This window comes from Podarcis filfolensis (assembly GCF_964270895.1).
Source record: "Podarcis filfolensis genome assembly, chromosome: 11".
NCBI lineage: Eukaryota > Metazoa > Chordata > Lepidosauria > Squamata > Lacertidae > Podarcis > Podarcis filfolensis.
The window spans coordinates 52,132,782-52,148,288 of record NC_139613.1 but is presented as its reverse complement, the minus strand read 5'-3'; the positions used below and the strand labels follow the sequence as shown (position 1 = coordinate 52,148,288).

Below are 15,507 nucleotides of genomic sequence, written 5' to 3'. Positions count from 1 at the left end.
AAAATTAATTCTAAAGCTGTTTGAACGTTTAATCATAAGAGCAAAATGAATCCATAGGAAAAAGAATCCAACTAAATCTACTCTGTATTGGATAAAGGTAAAACAGTAAAGGACCCCTGGACGGTTAAGTCCAGTCAAAGGGGACTATGGGGTTGCGGCACTCATCTCGCTTTCAGGCCGAGGGAGCTGGTGTTTGTCCACAGGCAGCTTTCTGGGTCATGTGGACAGCATGAATAAACCGCTTCTGGCACAAGGGAACACCATGACAGAAACCAGAGCGCACAGAAACACCGTTTACCTTCCCACCACAGTGGTACCTATTTATCTTCTTGTACTGGCATGCTTTCAAACTGCTGGGTTGGCAGAAGCTGGGACAGAGCAATGGGAGCTCACCTTGTTGCGGGGATTCGAACCACCAACCTTCCAATCAGCAAGCCCAAGAGGCTCAGTGGTTTAGACCACAGCGCCACCCACGTCCCATTTACCTCTATATTAGTTCCCTACTGAAGCACTTAACAATCTTCATTTCTCTCAGCATAAAGCATCTCCTGTTTTTGGAGTATGGCTCCAGGATAGCCTTCCAGCTTCTTTCTCCAGATTTCAACTGTCTTCCTTTAGCAAACCCATTACAAGCTTTTGTTTTTGCTTGGCACAGGAAGCTGGGATGTGCTCTGCAGCAGATCAAGATGATGAGCTAGTTTTTTGAGAAAAATCTCTTTCACTCATCTCTAAATACCTTGGCACCAGGTGAAGGTTTTTGTTTTTCAAGGCTTTTAAACTCTTAGTTGCCTGTAGAATTGTTGTAACTGTTTTTTTTATTCTATTCATTGTTGTATTTACTTCTTACGCGGTTTAATTTTTGGAAATGTATTTTGAATTGAAAGACTGGATATAAGCTCAGAGTAAAGCAAAGCTACTATGACAATCATACAGCTTCTTTGTATTAGTCATACTGGTAAAGGTAAAGGACCCCTAGACAGTTAAATCCAGTCAAAGGGGACTATGGGGTTGCGATGCTCGTCTCGATTTCAGGCCGAGGGAGCCAGCGTTTGTCCACAGACAGCTTTCCGGGTCGTGGGCAGCAGGACTAAACTGCTTCTGGCACAACAGAACACTGTGACAAGTGCCAGAGCGCATGGAAACACAGTTTACCTTCCCGACTCAGCAGTACCTATTTATCTACTCATACTGGTGTGCTTTCAAACTGATAAGTTGGCTGGAGCTGGGACCGAGCAACGGGAGCTCACCCCGTCGCAGGGATTCGAACCACCGACCTTCTGATCAGCAAACCCAAGAGGCTCAGTGGTTCAGACCACAGCGCTACCCTCATCTCTAATCATGCTGGTAATTGTTTTATTGACTGCTCTCACTCCAGCCTCAAAGCACTTTACTATACCTTATATAGAGCAGGCACATCTCCAAAAGGCACTGTTACTCAGCTGCAAAGCTTAGAGCAAGTTTTCATCTTGCAGCTGTAGGCTGTCTTGTGTGCACTGTACCAGGGAAACACAGTATCTGGGTCTAAGGCAGGGGTTGGCAAGGTTTACTGGCCATGGGCTGGATCACTCCCATGATTATCCGTGGGCTGGACTGGTATAGCGTGACACTGGAAATTGCTTTTGTGAACGTCCGCGGTGCCAGAAATCGCTTTTGAGGATGCCCAGATGCCGAAAATGGCGCCTGTGCAGAAGCGATTTCCTGTATCTGCACATGCGCAGGCGCGATTTCTGGCGCTGCTCAGCAAGTCCCCGCACTGCGCTGGTTTAGCGCAGCGTGCGGGGGACTCGCCGAGCTGGTGGCTTGGTTCGTGGGCAGCTCGTGGGCCACTAAAATGGTCTTCGTGGGCTGCATCTGGCCCATGGGCCGCACGTTGCCGACCCCTGGTCTAAGGCATCAACAGTGAAAATAATAGACACAGGCATTTCTGGCTTCATACATATTGAGAATTGCCAACTGCGATTTCTGAGCTGTAGACACGGAGAATCATCAGCGCTGGGATGCATATCACCAAATGAACTCTGAGCTAGTTTAGCCACAAGATAATCAAAGCGAGAGGAAGAATGCTTGTGAAATGCGGCAGCACGGTAACTTGTCTTCCCTACTTCTTCACTCTGCAATTAGGGCCAGGGAAACAGCGAGCCGTTCCAGGCACTCGGGGGGTACTTCTTCTTAGACCTCACTTATGCTGAGAGACCTACACAATCTTGTTTTTGTCTTGGGAAAGCTCACTGACAGGTCTGAGATCCCCTGTTTACCTGATACTAGTTATTCTGAACAAAAGTGTGAAGGGAAGGGAACAATTGTTACTAGCAAAGCAGTTGTGACTGGCTCATCCTTACAGATGTATCGATGCCATCATTTAGATTACTGGATGTGCAGCCAGGGTAGGGCTGTAGGGAGAAAAGAAGTTCAGAGTTAAGATGATAAATTGTTACTATTATTATTATTTATTTCTTATACCGCACCCATGTGGCTGGGTTTCCCCAGACTGACATGCAGTAACGCATTAGCCAAGAATGTGCTACAAATAATTCAAACTCAGCTTCAGTATTGGAAGAAACTATATGGAATAAAAATAAAACCACGCTTGTAGTAGGTATATAGCATAGGTTGCAAATTTATTATGCATTAGGAAGCTTTTTAACTTAAAAACCAAACTGCATAGTACAAAAGGTTTGTTATCTTTGCTTAAGGCGGAACAAGTTTCAAAATATATATATATATATTTATTTTGTTCAGTCATTACCCAATCCTTTATAAAAGCTGTATATCCATCACCATCATTACATTTATAAATACAAGATTTACACAGTACCTTATCTGGAAAAAGTAAAACTTCTTACAAATATCTACATATATTCAATACATATAAAACATTCTTAAGAGTACTTGGTTAATTTTTGTGTGTGTAATGGTCCATTTCCACTGCCACAAAATACATAGAAATCTGTGCAATTTAATAAAATGTCTCTAAAAATTATAACATGATACTCTGTAGAAACTAAACCATCTTTAGTGCCTCTTTGGGAGGGGCATTTCATAATTATAACCCATGAAATTCTTCCGAAGTTTGATATGAAGGCTAAATAAGAGTTGGTAACAAATGCACACTAAGTAGCAGTTAAGGCAGGAGTGAAATTAACAGGAGAGGGAGTGCTTCATACGGCAGATAAAAAGTGATAGATGATGCAATAAATACACACAAGTAAATGTAAATTGCCTCAGCATCCAGTTAATTAGCCTCTATGTCAAAACTGGCTACATTGGTAGTGCTACCTAGTTCAGTGATTATTACTAACCATCAATGAAAGTACATGTGCCCTTTTAAGGTTTCCAAAGGAGCTCCTGACATACGGGTTAAGAGTCCTTGGGAATGAGGGTTGAAGACTTCCAAAAAACCCAAAAACCAAATCTATATTCAACGGCTGAAATTCTCTTAACACTTCTAACACAATATTCAATTTACCAGGAAGCCTATTAATTAGAAATGTAGGAACATAATGGCGAAGGGTTTTTGTTATCTTTATCCGTCAGTAGAAGTAACTTTTCTCTAATTGGTGGGGGCTGTGGTCTGCTCACAGTGAATCTGTGTACTCAGTAAGTTCCACTTTGTTTGAAGGTTTTCCAAGATACTGTGTGTATTCCATATTCTGTCCAGTGCGGGGCTTGATAGCATTTCCAAATCAGATACAGAAAAATAACTGTGTTGAATTCTTATTTTTTTTTAGAAAAAAAAGAAAAGTGGTTAAATCCGTCCCGACGGGACATCCATGGACACCAACATAGCAAACCTTAGGTGAGTGAAATGTGCAAAGCTTCTGACAAATCAAAAGCTCACTCCAGTCCTGCTCTGGATTCAGAGCTCAGTGCGTGGGTTTTGCTTGCTTGCAGACTACATGAACGTTAGGAAAATCTAGCTCTCACACGCTGCTGTCCTGCAGCAATGGCTCAATGTCCTCGTCGCTGCCTCGGTCGGGGTTGGTGCTCTGTATGCTGCTGATGCTGTTGGTGTGCTTTCTGGTACTGCTGGCTTTACTGTGCTCGGGGATGAATAAGGCAACCAGAAAAGCGAGGAGGACTGCACATGCTCCAAACAGGAATGGCGGGCCAGGAATAATCGAACTCTGCAGAGAGAGAGAAAGGAGCCACAATGAACAGGCTTATGGGGAATAACTCAGGCTGTGCAAAGCTGGGTCCAAGCATTCCTATCTGTCTACAGATATTAGTCTTTCGTCAGATTGCTGAACTGATTTACCAATGAAGCTGAAGTAGAAAACCAGAGTAACGTAGGGCTCATAGCTGCAGACGATGCGGAGGAAATCCAACCTCAAGGCCACAAGGGCTGGGTAAGGAATAAAGCTTGGGTGACACTTGTTTGTAGTACACCTTGGTAAGGCTAGGAGACCATTCCTACTATTGAGGAGTGGCAGGAGAAAATGATGGATTACGCTGTGTTAGCCAAACTGACCGGCAGGATTCGGGATCAGGACGATCAGAAATTCCAGGATAATTGGAGTAAATTTATTGTATACTTAAAGGATAACTGTAAAAACTTAAAAGACATTAGCAGGATTGAAGTAATTCCTACAATGTAGATAAGATGCAAAAAGTTAAAATACGCGATTGGATTTGATAAGGGAGCTGAAGGGAAGGAGGGAATTCGCAAGCTCGGCAGAGCAAAAAGGTTTATATGTTGAATAACGTATTGTAAGAATGACTGTGTAAAGAAAATAATAAAAAATTATTGAGGGGGAAAAAAGAGAGTGCTAAATAAATATATTGGAATATATACTTGAATGTATACAGTGGTACCTCGGGTTACATATGCTTCAGGTTACATACACTTCAGGTTACACACTCCGCTAACCCAGAAATAGCGCTTCAGGTTAAGAACTTTGCTTCAGGATAAGAACAGAAATCGTGCTCCGGCGGTGCAGCGGCAGCAGGAGGCCCCATTAGCTAAAGTGGTGCTTCAGGTTAAGAACAGTTTCAGGTTAAGTACGGACCTCCGGAACAAATTAAGTACTTAACCCGAGGTACCACTGTATTGGAATATATACTGGCAAAAAAAAAAAGTAAAGCTAGGAGACCAGAGATTTCGGCTGGCCTCGGCATCTACAATACTTGTGGCTTCCACTGCCCCGCATCCTCCCTGACTCAGAAGAGGGCTGAGATCTCAACTCTGATGTCATGTACAGTGGAGGCAGCACTTGGAAGTGGGGTTTCAAATACCATCCAAGTTAATCAGAAAACAACCCACGTTTGTGTCTCACCTTGGCTTGCAGGAGGCTGAGAAGAGCCTGCTCAAGGAGGCAGCTGAAACATGCAAGATTGCCTGTCCAGAACCTGCAAGGGAGAAGCTGGTCCACAATTGAGAGTGGCTGTCTGAACCACGGGATTAAACTCAAGCATGCCAGCCTACCCAGCTGCTCAACTTGATCGGACTTACTTTTGAGTAGACATGCCCAGTACTGCAGTGTAAAAGGATTACACCCGTATCAGCCCTGATGAAGAATATGAAACTCAGGCACTTGTAAAATGTTTCACTTGAGAGCCTTTGTCGCAGGCTTCAGCAGTGCATACAGCACAAAATGCAAATTATCGAAAATACAGGACTATCAACAGAGGTGCTGAATCGGCCGTAACCTTGTGGAAATTCTGACAAAGCACCCCAAGCACACGAGCAAAGAGTAAACTACATAAATATAGATTAACTGTGGTGATGAGGTTGGGTGGGCGGGTACAATGAAATGACCATTAAACACAGTCGACAAACACAAATGGCAAAATAAACGTTCAGTCTCGATATTGTATTTCTCAAAAGCTTTCAGCCTTAGTTCTTAAAGCATATGGGCATTATCTAAAGAAGCATTTTTTTTTTCATGGAACTGAATGCAATCTCAGAAGAGGCAGTTTTGGAGCACAGCGGTACCTCGAGTTACAAACACCTCAGGTTACAAACACTTCAGGTTACAAACTCCGCTAACCTGGAAGAGTTACCTCGAGTTGAGAACTTTGCCCCAGGATGAGAACGGAAATTGTGTGCCGGCGGCGCAGCAGCAGCAGCAAGAGGCCTCATTAGCGAAAGCACACCTCTAGTTAAGAACAGTTTCAGGTTAAGAACGGACCTCCGGAACGAATTAAGTTCATAACTAGAGGTACCACTGTACGGTGAAAGCATTCCATGTATATACTTACTTCGCCAAAACTTTATTAGGCATTACAAATGGGCCATCATAAAACATCCATATATAAAATTTAAATATATATACAAAAACAGTCATGTAAAAAATGCAATAGTGAGGATTTTCATTGGAGTTTCTTCCCGCTAAATAGTGCCATTCACCACTCTAAGAGATACTATTGACAAAAACTCAGCCACCGTTGCTGTTAATTCCATGTACATAAGGAAGTTCCAACGTCGCAACAGGCATTTTTTTCAAAAAGCAAGGCAACCTTCACAATAATTTCAGGAGTGACTAGACAAAACAGAGCAACGCCAGAGCAATTTTTTGCAGGGTGGAGAGAGATGTTCCACATGAACAGATGTTGTTCTGTGTATGCAATGGTTTCACTGTGTACAATTCATGGGGAATAATCATTTAACTGGTTCCAGTAGTCTGTTCTTCAAGGAGGTGTTGTGTATTTTAAGCAGAGGGTCTCATTTACAATTGTAAAAACCAAGCATTTACAACCTGAATGGACTGTATGCTCAACTGGCATTATTTTAAAGAGATTTCAAAAAATAGGTTTTTAAATAGAAGTGGTTGGTACAGAATTGTTCTGTTAAGTGGTGGAAGAGGAGAAATTTGTGGTGTGTAACTTGCCACGGCTGTACAACACTGCAAGGAACTCATATCCAACTACTGGCAGACCCATCTAGTGATATTCCAGTTGTAGATTTACTCCGCGTTTCACCCTCTAAGCAGCCATGAAGCCTAGAAATGGCTATCTTGTATATAGCTGGATGCCAGAAGAGTTCATTACGTGAAATGTTAGGTAGACTTTTACTTGGTACCTAAATACAGCAAGGAAAGCATAGGTAACATGAGGTTCACCTGTTATGCATGTGTTTCTGTGTGGATGTATCAATGTTATAACGTTATTTTAAAATGTTTAAAATATGTTCTAAGTCGCTTGACAACTTTGTTTAACAAGTGACTAACAAGTCTAATAGTAATATGAACAGCATGGGTTCTTACCAGGAAATTTAACATCATAAATAGGTGGGGTGCCTTGATCAAGCACTATTAAAAGTTATGATTTACAATAATTTACCTCATCGCTTGGATCCTGCATTGCCTTTTTATCAGGATCTGGGACAGGCGCCAACTCGGTGAGCTCCACATGGAACAGAAAGAATATGAAGCCAAAGAGAGCAGGACCAAGACCATTGCAAAGGCCTCTGATTCCAGTTATTATCCCCTGGACAACACCTGTAAAAGAGCAAGAGAACAGGAGAAATAATTTCCATGAGCTTGACTCCCGTTCTAAAATGATGCAAAAACTGGAAAGCTTACCGTTTAATTACTGCACTTACAGGCAATCATGAAGTTAACAGGCTGGCCTTATTTCAAACTGATCAGTTTCAATAAAATAGTTTAAGGAGGATAAACTGAAATTCAAAATAACAGCACAAACTAGAACTTTCCTTGTTCCAAAATGACTAAATTAGTCTACTTGTTTCAATTAGGAAGAGGAAAGTTCTGATCCAGGGGTTCTCAAATTTTCTGGCCCCCAGGGAACACTTAAGGTAACTGAAAATTACTGAAGCCCACCAATCACAAAATGGCAGTGCAAGAGAGGAACGAACCGCAAAATGGTGGTCGACGGAAGTGGAGTTTGGCATAATCAGCTGGCTGGCATCATTTTCTATTGCCCACATTTAATCTTTGGAAAACATAAAATTCTTTGCCACAGCATTTTCCTTGTGGCAAGTTTTCCTCAGACTAAATACAGACACTTGCTTGGTCAGTCTTGTCACTTAGCTGCCTCATTTTAGGCAGAATTTGCTGATGCAGAGGCTTTCCCCTTTCCATCTCTACATGCTGCTCAAAAATATTCACACCCATCTCTTGTCATACCTTCTCCCAGTCTCCTTTAACATTCAACTTGTACCTTTCCCACCCCCAGTTGCAGCCCAAGACCTCACCATTCCTTGCATCCCTCCTCTCTTGGGTCCTTTTACGATCACTTCTTCCACCTATTACTGCTTTTGTTTCTTATCCCTTTCATTTCTATTCCCGGTTTATTTCTGAATAATTATAATAAAGATTTATCTTTTATCTGCATCTTATTTCCTTCAACACCTCCTCCAGCCTCGCTGCTCAAGACAGACCTTCCTTCCATCCCCCTTCCCTAAACTTCTGTCTCCCGACTACCTTTACTTAGCATGAAATGAGTCAGAACTGGTCTGGTTAAAAGGCTGTGTGGCATAGTGAGCAGATGGGGCAGGCAAGTGTGGAGGCACTGGGCAAACTGTGGCACAGAGGCCCACCCAAAAGTGGCCTAAGGCTCTCTGGTGGGTCCTGATCCACTGTTTGAGAAGCACTAACCTGTCACCTGTTCAAAACACCACTAGAGGGTGTTAACATCAACTTCCTAACTGCTAAAAAATACTTCAAAGGATTCTTAATTGAAAAAAGAGGAAGAACTTTGGGATTTCTTCGGCTGTAACTTGCACTTACCCACTCAAATTACTTTTAAAAAGTCATGTTTTCTCATGTTAATGCCAACAAATTTAGCCCCATTCTGGGCAAATCAGCAAAAACTGTAGATATCCTACACAGGAAAGGGAACCAAATCTGTATGTCCTGTTCAGATAATCTCTCACACAGAGCCTGCAACTGGGCCAGGAAAGAGGCTGGGATAACCAACTGCAAGATTCTCACATTCCTGCTGGCCCTGTGAGACCAAATTTGCAAAGAGTATATTTTAATTAGTCATCACTAGTACTGAACAGTTCTGGAAACAAGTCTCAGCTACGGTCAAAGTACTTTTGGAAGAGAAAAATAATCCACCACAATCAACCTTCCATGGAAATTGTACCAAAGTACAAAGTCCTTCAGCAGCAGGTAACGGTTATAAACCGTTAAAATGAATTAGTGTTACAGGAATTAAGCCCGTCCTGTAAACATGTGTCTCAGGTGTCAAAGACCAGGGTAAAATTGTGTGTCTTCCGCATAAAAAAAGAATAATCATTTGTGAAGAACAATAATACCAGCACTTACTTTGCCTAGAGTACTGTGAACATCCAAAAGCAAATTGTTTTCTGAAGGACAGGTAAATGTTTGCATGTTAGTGTTGGAAAGAAAATAGCTCTATGGAAGATGCTTCACAGAACATGGTTTCCTAGAACATAAGAGTGTGGGGCTGAGAACGCCAAGGTCACAGGTTTGACCTCCTTATGGGACCACTACATATTTCTGCATTCCAGGGGGTTGGACTAGATCAGGGGTAGGGAAGCTAAGGACCGGGGACCGGATACGGCCCAATCGCCTTCTCAATCCGGCCTGCGGATGGTCAGGGAATCAGTGTGTTTTTACATGAATAGAATGTGTCCTTTTGTTTAAAATGCATCTCTGGGTTATTTGCGGGGTCTGCATGGTGTTTTTACATGAGTAGAATGTATGCTTTCATTTAAAATGCATCTCTGGATTATTTGTGGGGCCTATCTCTGGGTTATTTGCGGAGTCTGCATGGTGTTTTTACATGAGTAGAATGTATGCTTTTATTTAAAATGCATCTCTGGATTATTTGTGGGGCCTGTCTGGTGTTTTTACATGAGTAGAATGTGTGCTTTTATTTAAAATGCATCTCTGGGTTATTTGTGGGGCATAGGAATTTGTTCATTATTTTTTTCAAAATATAGTCTGGCCCACCACAATGTCTGAGGGACAGTGGACCGGCCCCCTGCTGAAAAAGGTTGCTGACCCCTGGACTAGATGGCCCACGGGGTCCGTTACAACTCTACAATTCTATGAAAAACAAAATCACTGCACTTACCTTGTTGGTCGGAGTCTGCATTTCGTGACACAAGAGCGCTGATTGCTGGGAACGTAATACTTGACATGGATGCTACAGCTCCAGCTGCCCACATCATCCTGAGAGCAAGACACAAAGCAAAGCCATTAAATCATTTGTAATGAAGGAGCTATGCAGAAACAAAAACTAGCTCTCCAGCTATTGGGGTACCTTGTTGGAAGCGTTAGAATTGTAGTCAGACTACATGGTACAGTTGCCATGAGGGTTTGCAACATTCCAGGGGAAGTTTATTATCCCACTAGCTGTGATTTTTAGCAGCACTGAAATGGATCAGGACCATCAGTTAGCATGTCTCCCCACCCCACTAGCAGCTGCTAGCGGAGTCCATAGTACTCAGAAGGTGGTGCTCATTTTGCACAGTAACTGTGGCTAAGTACCATATTTCTCCGTGTATAAGACACCGGGGGGGGGGGGTTACCAAAAAATTAGGTTTGAAATTCGGGTTCGTCTTATACACAGGTAGTGATGAGGGGTGTTTTCTTAATTTGGAGTCCCCCAAAATAGAGAGTGTCTTATACACAGGGTGTCTTCTACACGGAAAAATACGGTAAATAATTGCTACAGCCAGTGAGTATAACATACTCTACAGGAATGCCAATGCCTGTATAAAGAATCTTATCATGTACAAGCAAGAGCTTTCAGGTAAAAATATAGCATAGCAAGGCAAAACTGGACAGTAGTTGTATATTACCTGAAGTTAAAAAGCAGACATGAATCTCACCAGTATGAAACACTCACAAAGAAGTATGGCAACAAAGTGAACTTGCAAGTTAGGTGGAAATCAGTATAATGGCTAAAGGAACGGAAATATTTATCCATTAGTCTTAACACAATGCTTTTTAGTGTGTGGCTTGGGAACCCACTCACTGCAGCCACACCAAAAGAGGGCCACAAGAGCTCTCTCCTGATTAAATATTGGGGCAATTTGATGATATTATAACCATGTGGTGCGGTATTGGGTCACTTCTTCGTATGGTCTTAATTTTAATTGGCCCTGTTCCTCCTTTAGGAGCTGCTGGTATGTCGCCAATCTTCCTGTCGTGCTTTTCTTTTTGACCGATATCACTTCCAGTGGTGAAACCCACCACGGGGTTTTCGGTTCTAACAACCTTCTATGTCTCACCCAGACCTTATATAACGAATATCTAATGACATGACTTAGAAATTCTTTATGCACCGCCACTTTATTGTAAATTAGATAGGCATGTCAGCCGTATCTGTTGTTCCATCCCTCCAAGTCTAGAATGTCATTATTATCTAATGTAATCCAGTTTCTGATCCAACTAAAACTAAAGAGCTCTACCACCTTACAAATATAGGGGATGGTATCCAATGAAGTAGATCCGTTAGGATCGCTCCCTGCATATCCACTAAATCTGTTCTGGGTTTTCCTCCAACCCTCCAGAGCAGATCTGGGGAGGGAGTGGAAGGAATCTAGGGAGAGGATAGGAGAGGAAGGGGAAGTTCCACTGCACAGCCAGAATTTATTGAGCTAATGGAATTACTTCACAGGATACTGCCCTACGAAAAGATTTAAGAAGTAGGTTGACAAATGCACACGGGGACTAAGGATTTTCAGATCTGAAAAGGCTGAGGGATACTGGTCTAGAAAGTTCAGATTAGCACTCGGGGGAAAAACTCGAGATTTTTTTTATCAATCAAAATATTTCTACATTGCCATTACTGATCCCACTGCCAGCCCAAACAGGCACCCAAGGTGACCTGCAGCAATCTGAAAGATGAAAGTACACCCAAGAGTAAAAGAATTAGAAAGAGCACTGAAGCAAGCAGGCAGAGACATGGCTATTCTGCCATTACTGCACTTACCAAGGTTGGGAACCAAATCCATACCAAGCCAGCTGGAACATCTGAAAGCCAAGGCCAAGGAGCACAGTATTTTTGTTTCCTATAGACCTCATTAGGATACTGAGAAAAACAGTCTACAAAAAAAGATAATAAATAATGTAGGGAAAAAGCTTTAAAATTGGAAAGTTCTCTGTATATTTATAATAAAAAACATTTAATTACCAATACAGTAGTACCTCGGGTTAAGTACTTAATTCGTTCCAGAGGTCCGTTCTTAACCTGAAACTGTTCTTAACCTGAAGCACCACTTTAGCTAATGGGGCCTCCTGCTCCACCGCGCTGCTGGAGCACGATTTCTGTTCTCATCCTGAGGCAAAGTTCTTAACCCGAGGTACTATTTCTGGGTTAGCGGAGTCTGTAACCTGAAGCGTATATAACCCGAGGTACCACTGTACATACATTTTTTAAACAAGAAACTGTTAGAAGCACCAAGCTTCAAATTAATCACTTATAGTGCAGTCGTATGAGTATCTACTCAAAAGAATTAAGGGCTTTAATTCCACCCAGTGAAACCACAGCAGAGGCAAAATTTGAACTGGGGATTTCCTACTCAAATATGCATGTTCTTAACTGTCCCCATTGCTCAGGGGTGCCCTGCAGGCCAATCGTGACATGCCAGGGGCCAGCAAACTTTTTCAACAGGGGGCCGGTCCACTGTCCCTCAGACTTTGTGGGGGCTGGACTATATTGGGGGGGGGGGGGTAGAACGAATTCCTATGCCCTACAAATTACCCAGAGATGCATTTTAAATAAAAGGACACATTCTACTCATGTAAAAACACGCTGGTTCCTGGACCGTCCGCAGGCCGGATTTAGAAGGCGATTGGGCTGGATCCGGCCCCTGGGCCTTAAGTTTGCCTATCCATGAGCTAAGGGATCCAATTTGGGCTGTTTTCCCCCAAAACATGCCCACCCATTCACTCATCAACTGACATGACTGGCAATGTAAGCTGTTTGGCAGGAAGACAGGGTTAAATCCAGCACTGGCTGCATATCCTGCTCTCAGTAAAGGATAGATAGTAAGATTCTCTCATTAGCCGATGAGTAGGGGTTAAAACCTGCACAGTTCTTTGCAACAGAATACAGGGGTTGTCTGAAAGCATCCACAGACCCAAACAGGAGATGACGGGGTGGAGGGATGGGTGGAAAACCCTTTGCCTTTAAAATCACTCGCTTATTGCGACTGTTGGGACTTCAAAGCACATCACCTGACATCACAATAATATCAAGGGATGGACAGGTGGCTGGCCCTGAGCTCCTATCAAATTTGGCCCAATGGGAAGATCCGGGACCCACTGGCAGCAAAATGTTCCCCGCCCCTTCCCTAGCGCTTCCTCCAATAGTTAATCGGAAAAATGATTTCATCAGTATTCATGTGCATCCTTTCTTTCTGGCACTCCCAACCACTGCATTTTCATCCTCCATCCCGTTTTTATGTCCGCATTCTCTTCAGTTCTGGACTGCTAATCCCTAACTATGCAGGGGATCTAGGGGAGGGCAGGCTCTTAAGGCAGCCTCACATCAAACAGATGTCAAATCGTGTGCACAGCTCTCGGCCCTAAATGAGTCTTACTACCCAAGGCAGACATTTGGTAAAGCATTTATATTATACAATACAAGGTCTGCTTTGCAACTCAAATGAAAAGGAGAGGGAGAGGACTTCTGAGTAGCAGAACTCCAGCTTAAAAATGTTCTCCAGGAAACCAGTCAGATACCTTTCCCGCACCAGGCCAAATACCATTTTATTATCCCAGGATTGTTAGCACTTTTAAACTTTTTAATACGGACCCTAAGTGTATCAATGTTATTCAGATCTGGAGTAAAAAATGTTCTCCCTGCCTGCATCAAACTTTAAACAAGCACACCATTCTATCGTAGCTAGAAGTTCTTCCATGTTGAAAAGGTGCTGGAAATGTAACAACCTTAACAGAAACCAGGCAGGGACACCTTTATGCATAAAGATCCCTCTTTTCCTTTCTTTTTTTTAAAAGGAATATAGCATTAGGCAGCAAACCATACATCTCATCTAGGTTCACTGTATATTACATATTAAAAAGTTACAGGATTGGTTGAATGTTCAAGAACTGTACAGGTGAAACTTGAAAAATTAGAATATTGTGGAAAAGTTCATTTATTTCAGTAATTCAACTTAAAAGGTGAAACTAATATATGAGATAGACTCGTGACACGCAAAGCGAGATATGTCAAGCCTTTATTTGTTATAATTGTGATATGGTGTACAGCTGATGAAAACCCCAAATTAACAATCTCAGAAAATTAGAAAGTTTCATGAAAATGTTTTGTTCCTCCCAAAGAATGTCAAGACTGTTTTTAATCACCTGTTGTCTGCAAGAAGGCCACAAGAATTCAGTCACAATTTGCGTACCTCTATCTCAGCCTTCCCACAGAACACATTATGTACTTAATGTGCAAATCACTTATCACCCTGATCGTTAATATTTGCCTTTTATTATGAGCTGTCACCTAAGACATAGGATTGTAAATGCTTACCTGCGCAACGATAGACAGAATCCCTATCACAGCTATGAATGCTGCAATGCTGGCATACTCAAATTTTATCACCTGCAGATAACACAAAAACAATGCGTGTAAAGTTCAAAGAAACAGTAAGTGAAGAACAATTACATTTATAGGCAGCTTACAAAACTAAAGCAACCCAGTACAGTAAATTTTCATACAGTAAGGACAAATTTGGAAGACTGGAAGGTAAAGTGATTTCAGAGGTGGAAATAAGAGTTGGCATGGGGAAAGGAAGACGGCAGTCAAGACTAGGTAAAAATACCGTATCAACATCCAGTCAAATATAGGTCATGACATTCAGGTCATATTTAGTATAAGACTATAAATTGAACTCTCTTATGGGAAATAAAAAGAACCACCAACCTATGTATTATGCTTCCATATTTAAGTCATGCATTCTCCTTCATACTCACTGAACTACACTTGAGGGGAGGTGTTTGCATTATCAGGAATACCCAGGTGTATACAAGATCACAGCCTTACAGCAAACATGCAGGAAAACAAACTGCCATGGGCCAATTCTAATTTGACAAAAGGCAATCTAACTTTTCCATTGGTGTACTTTTTATTTTTTACCCAGTTACATGAGCTAAGCCCCTGTATCCTGAACAAGCTACTGGATATGTCTATCAGCAGTTGCTGCTTAGGTCTACTTTTTAAGCCGCAATCAAACATTATGTCTACATATGCAACCTAAGATGCTATGTGTATCTCCCATCCTCTTGGTGTGCCTTTTATCATTTTCTGGTCCTTAATTTTATTATACTAATAAAGTATGCCCCCACGGCTCTGCTAGTTTGGAGCAAACACATCAACATGAAGTTAAATGCATTGTAGTCACATATGCAACTCTCTGCATTTGGATCATTATTCATGCATATTAAGCTTTTTCTTCTATCTAAAAGAGGAGCAGAGAGGGTTTTTATTTATTTTTATGCAAACAACTTATATACTGCTTAATTAAAATATTCTCTTAAGTGATGTTCAAGGAAGATGTGAGTGTTCTGTTCATTTGCTTCGCCTACCAGGAACAGAAAGCCTTGGGCCTTTATTTTT

The 15,507-nt window shown here is 42.0% G+C and overlaps 1 protein-coding gene and 1 long non-coding RNA gene across 4 annotated transcripts in view; one reads left to right on the top strand and one right to left on the bottom strand.

Moving 5' to 3' along the window:
• Positions 1-2,592: 2,592 nt before the first annotated feature.
• Positions 2,593-15,507, bottom strand: part of MFSD14B (major facilitator superfamily domain containing 14B) — a 36,642-nt gene continuing 23,727 nt past the window's right edge. For 2 of the 3 annotated variants that reach the window (XM_083576954.1, XM_083576955.1), the window contains 5 exons: positions 14,422-14,493; positions 11,872-11,984; positions 10,006-10,103; positions 7,279-7,436; positions 2,593-4,124 (listed from right to left, as the gene is read on the bottom strand). In XM_083576954.1, coding sequence (XP_083433080.1) covers positions 3,921-4,124; positions 7,279-7,436; positions 10,006-10,103; positions 11,872-11,984; positions 14,422-14,493 — 645 coding nt within the window. In that variant the 3' untranslated portion in view covers positions 2,593-3,920. Of the gene's footprint in view, positions 4,125-5,273; positions 5,505-7,278; positions 7,437-10,005; positions 10,104-11,871; positions 11,985-14,421; positions 14,494-15,507 lie in introns of all 3 variants that reach the window. The other variant, XR_014539801.1, reaches the window with a different exon arrangement.
• On the top strand, positions 4,131-5,080 carry LOC310745085. Its single transcript, XR_014539914.1, has 2 exons — positions 4,131-4,268; positions 4,459-5,080. It is a non-coding gene; the product is annotated as an uncharacterized lncRNA (long non-coding RNA).